The sequence below is a fragment of the Diplotaxodon limnothrissa genome, linkage group LG11, assembly GCF_057381915.1.
Source record: "Diplotaxodon limnothrissa isolate DT_005_m linkage group LG11, D_limnothrissa_male_GT1.1, whole genome shotgun sequence".
Classification (NCBI taxonomy): domain Eukaryota; kingdom Metazoa; phylum Chordata; class Actinopteri; order Cichliformes; family Cichlidae; genus Diplotaxodon; species Diplotaxodon limnothrissa.
This window is the reverse complement of record NC_140606.1, coordinates 11,610,382-11,615,367: the sequence shown is the minus strand read 5'-3', so window position 1 is coordinate 11,615,367 and position 4,986 is coordinate 11,610,382. Positions and strand designations below refer to the sequence as shown.

Below are 4,986 nucleotides of genomic sequence, written 5' to 3'. Positions count from 1 at the left end.
TTGAGGAAAACATCTTTAACCTTTTGACCCATTGGACAAATAACATAATATAGCAAAAAAAAAAGAAACCAAAAAAAAAGCTACTGAGAACATTTCCTCTGAAGCTCGATCACAGATTGAAAATCACTGCAACACCTGCAGTGTCTGATACATTTATAAAAATAACAATCATAAAAAATATACATACATGACAAAGATTTTTTTCTTTTCTTTTGCGATTTGTAAAAGACTGCATGAAACTGAGCTTTGGACAACACATACAAGACGCTGCAGCAACCCACAATCTCTAACTGATAGGCACGATCACTAGCTGACAAGCAGACTGGAGCCACTAGCTAGTCCACTGTTAGGACTTCACTGAGTATAAAATTACAATACATTGCCTGCACAATCCAAAGGATACCATCAGCATGGACAGCTATTTAGAAGAAACAACTGAGCAAAGAAGTTATGGGTCACCAGACTAGGGGATGAGAGCGAAATGCTTTTCCATCGAGAGAATTTCTTTTTTTGTTGCAGTACTGACACGATGCTAGTCGCGGATGTTTTCAGATTTTTTTGTCTTAATGCAGCTGGGGGAGAAAAAAGCTACAGTATAGTTAGCAAGCATGTAATCATATATTTATACACAATTCTTCAAAACAGGTGAGGAATGAAGCCTTAAAAAATCAAAAAAGAAAAACATTAATAACCATCAACCCTCACAACGGAAACATAAGGTGCAACTTAGTCGTCTGATGCTGAGGTGGACGCATGCATGCGGGATTCTTCGCTTTCCATTCTTTGTTTCAATGAGCAGATAATTAAAGCAGGCGCTGATAACAGGATGGTTTGGTTTCAAGCTCTCCGACAAGTTGTAGCTGTAATCTGACCTTAACAAAGACAGTTTGTACAGTAAAACACAGTAGCCCCAGATAGATAAACCCCATCACCAGCTGCACCCATCTCTCCAGATCATCAGTTGGGTTTTTTCCCTACTAGCGTCTCACTCTCTTCTGCCTCTCTTTCTCTATCAGCATCTGCTTCAAACAATGGCCTCATTAAACTTTAGGGCTATCAACAAAGGGGCAGGAGGGAGGAGACGCCTAAGTGTTTGGCACTACATTTCCTGAACAGAGTATCTGCATTCCCAGCTAAGTTCAAGCTCTTCAGCAGCAGCTGCGGAATTCCCTGCCAGGGTGCTACAGCAAACAGTTTCTCATCATCTGAGGTGTCTCTGCAAGCCTCCTCCAAAACTGAGGAACACAGTCTACGATCGAGCTCTCCCTGCATCGATCATCTACTTATTGTCACTCCCACCCCTCCTTGTTTTTGTTTTTCTTCTCAGATGAGAAAAAGTGAAGCACCACTACACAAAATATACAGGAAACATTGTTTGTGACTCCATAAGTCGCTGATATTTAATCGGGCTCTGTCATGACATGCTGGTAATCTGGGACGTTTACTGAATATACACAAGAGGAAACGTGAACCTTGCAGGAACTTTTCGTTCGTACGTTTGGCTGCTACTTTACTGCAAAATCCACACAAACAGTGCTCCTTTTTCACCCGAACACACGCGTGTACACAAACACTGACTGTGCAGGATTTCACATATACATTCACAAGCCTCTGGGGGTGCTACTGTCTATAAACAGCGTAGGGGGTCATGTGGCCTGCTCGTTCTTTTCTCTGCCTGCTGTGAGGCAATAGGCACTTTATAAACACATAAATGTTCACATATACAAACAGACATTACAATAGCTTCATATTTTGTTTCTATTTCTCCCTTAAAAGTGGGTGGGGTATTCGAGTTAGAAAAAAAAAATCTTTGGTCTGTAAACAACAAGAATTATATCCAAATGTGAGGTGATGTTTGTTGTCCACTCTAGTTTAATAGGATCTCACCTCGGTTCAGATGATGTAAAGCACGGCGCGCTTTGGAGCACTGTGCACCTCTGATTTCACCTCAAAGTGCATGTGAGTGTCTCGCTTAAAGACTCTGATGCAGCTGATTGGGCTGCTGCTGCTGCTGCTGCTGCTGCTGCTGCAACATGCTGGCTAATGAGTTTCAATTAAAGATTGAATCAGTCTTCTGCACAGTGTCAATGATACGTCTGCAGCTGGCATTCAAGGCCTTAAAACTCAGATATTGCTTCCAAGCTATCCAAATGAGTCTTTTCCGAACCTGGTTGGCCTGGGCAGGATCAGGAGACTGTCGGTGTTTCGGTAAATGTGAGATAATCACATCTGAATTTTGCCAACTGTTCTGGATTTACCATTCATACTCAAAGTATGAACAAAAGCAGAAGCTTTGATGCAAAACACAGAACAAAAGGATGCCTTTTTTTCAGTCAGCTGTCAAGCACTGTGCAGGGTTAAGGGTACGACTGTGCCACTCGCTCCTGTTTAAAGACATCAGGATCCCTCCTTCCTCTCTCATTTAGGGATACTCAGTTACACGGCAGCCAGGTGGAGTAGGCAGGCTGCTGGCAAGCAAACACTGGCTGCACCTGCGCTATGTAGTAGTTACTGAAGTTGCCATCTGCCACATAAGGAGCAGGTTGGTAGTAACATGTAACATTAGCCACATTGGGGATGACATTCTGCTCAGCCAGGACACGTACAGCCAGCATGGCTATGAGCCCTAAGGTCTGCCGTCTCTCGTGTCCCATCAGACACACGGTGCTCTCGTTGACCACTCCGTGGAGGGTCATCAGGTAGTCGTACTTGCGGTCCTCCAGGCCCACAAAGTGGTTTTGAAGGTAGGACTCCAGCTTGCGCTGCTGCTCGCCAATATCAGGGAAGTCAATGAAGAAGCGCGAGCACATGTAGCGCTGCAGGGACTTCATCTCTGACTCTGACGCAGCCCGGAACCCCCTCACCAGCAGGTGACAGTACTTCAGGAGACCCCCTCCACGGATCTCCTCCGGGTTCCGCGTGCAGATTATCTTGTGACGTAGGTGGTCCAGAGCCTCACTGAAGTCACCATACACGCTCTCGCCCATGATGGTGGGGTGGAAGGTCTCAGCCATGGGGTTCTCTGAGCAATCATAGAACAGCAGCAGAGAGTCAAGCTTGATCTGAAATGAGTCCACGCTGAACTCAAACTGCCGCCGGAGAGAGTCCACAAACTTCAGCTCCACATTCTTCCCCCGGTTATTGGAGAGGGAGATGAGACTCCAGCGGTCTGAGTCATTGCACACCTTCACCATCTTTTGCACATAGGCTTCCTAAATGAGTGAGTGTGCAGAGGGTGAAAGAGAGTGAGAGAAAAAGAAGCACAAACAAAGTGAATAGAACTGAAGCTGCAATTACTAATTCAGTAGAATTCTGCCTAACTTTGCATTGTACAGTAAGGATTTGAATTTAATGCCTATATTTATACAAGTAATTACTGTATGTTGTTGAGCTATTAATGCTACTGACCTCAATATTAAAGGCTATGGAATGTACTTATATGGCTGAGCTCAGGATCCCTTCCAAATTGGTTTAACTCGATCCTCTTAACTACAGCAAACAAATTTTTTAACTATCACTAAAGTGATATCTAATTGCACATTAAGCTGTGCGTAATGGTCGCTAATCCCTGTTGGCACAAATACAATTCAATATTATCACATATATAAAACTAATCTAACAAATCTGAAGCAGAAATAAAAATCTGCCAGGGCGTGTGTAGCCTACCTTTAACGTTAAAGGGGTTATTTTCTCCTTATTCACACAGTCGGGTAAAAAATCCAGGAGACAGTCCAAAACTATGTCCTTCACAGTCTGAAAATCACTCTCTCCTTTCATATTTGCGCAAAATATGAGGTCAAGGTCTTTATAGCCCAGTCCGCTGTCCTCGTGCAGAATGTGGCTGGCCGCAGAGCCGTTTAATCGAACGTCCCGGACATGGATCTGTTTTTCCTCCATCCGACTGCGCACCACTTTAACTATCTGCCGCGGCTGCATCTCCAGAGTGGGGAAGTTTCCCCGGCCGTGTATCGGGATGGTCTCCGTCAGGATGGCATCCAGTCGCTGCACTTGCTCCCAGCTGAGGACGCTGACGTTGCTGCTGTCTGTGTCGGACACACAGCTGGTAGTGGAGCTGCTATCGTCCTCTGACATGGTGTTGAAGTCCTCCGGAATTTCAATAAAACAAAATTCAATCGTTTTCTCAAAACAGTAGGGTCTTCCGCATGAGGAGTGCCAGTATTTGAAATAGTCCAAAGTGACTGTAAACAGAAATAATAATAATAATAATAATAAAAATATATATATATATTAAAGAGCAGCGGGGCTGGTGGCTGTGCGTTACAGTTTGCGCACTCTGGTTGGAGATCCAAGCGGAGAAGTGGCGCAGCAGTCGAGCTGGTGGCTGAGCTAAGGGAGAATCTGAGCCCGCTAACAAAAGCGTGCGGAAGAGCGAGCTCTAACTTTCTCTTCTGTCTCTTTTACGCCTTTAAAACATTTGCCTCGGTGCTGCTGTCAATGCGTCCGAGCGCTGCGCATCACAGTCTTTGAAGGTCGCTGATGATCCAGGAGGGTGTTTGCTTTTCCGACTGTGACTCCATCGCCCAAAAGGCACGCCTATGACTTTATGAATTTGCATGAATAAGCTGCTGCTCAAGTCGCGCTTTTGGCACAGTCCTCCCACTGACGTTCAACCCCCTCGGAGGAATCTTGTGGATTTTTACGCACGGCTCCTACATATTTTTTAATATCTCCTCCTGCTGCCAAATAGTAATCCCGTTAATGCAGCTGTGTGCGCTCAGGAAATCCAGCTTCCTCTCCTCGAGTCTCTTTAGATCAACATATTCCCCCCCGTGCTTTTTTTCTATAAGTTAACCGATACTTGCCCACTTGACACGCAGCATCCTTCTGCAAGACTCTGGTCTGTAGTCTGAAGTTGTCAAGCTGCACTTCACCCCGCCCCCCATCTGCTTCTCGCTGCTAACGCTGGTCAGTTTGACAATACTATAAGGCTCTGCTTTATCAAGCTGCTCCATAGTCTTATAGTAA

General features: G+C 45.0%; 1 protein-coding gene across 1 annotated transcript; it reads right to left on the bottom strand.

Annotated features, from left to right (window-relative positions):
• Nucleotides 1-210: 210 nt before the first annotated feature.
• On the bottom strand, nt 211-4,535 carry tent5aa (terminal nucleotidyltransferase 5Aa). The gene is made up of 2 exons (XM_085365100.1): nt 3,667-4,535; nt 211-3,212 (listed from the first exon to the last, which is right to left on the bottom strand). The coding sequence occupies exons 1-2, from the start codon at nt 4,090-4,092 to the stop codon at nt 2,433-2,435; spliced, it is 1,206 nt and encodes a 401-aa protein (XP_085221226.1). The 5' UTR covers nt 4,093-4,535; the 3' UTR covers nt 211-2,432.
• Nucleotides 4,536-4,986: the final 451 nt, after the last annotated feature.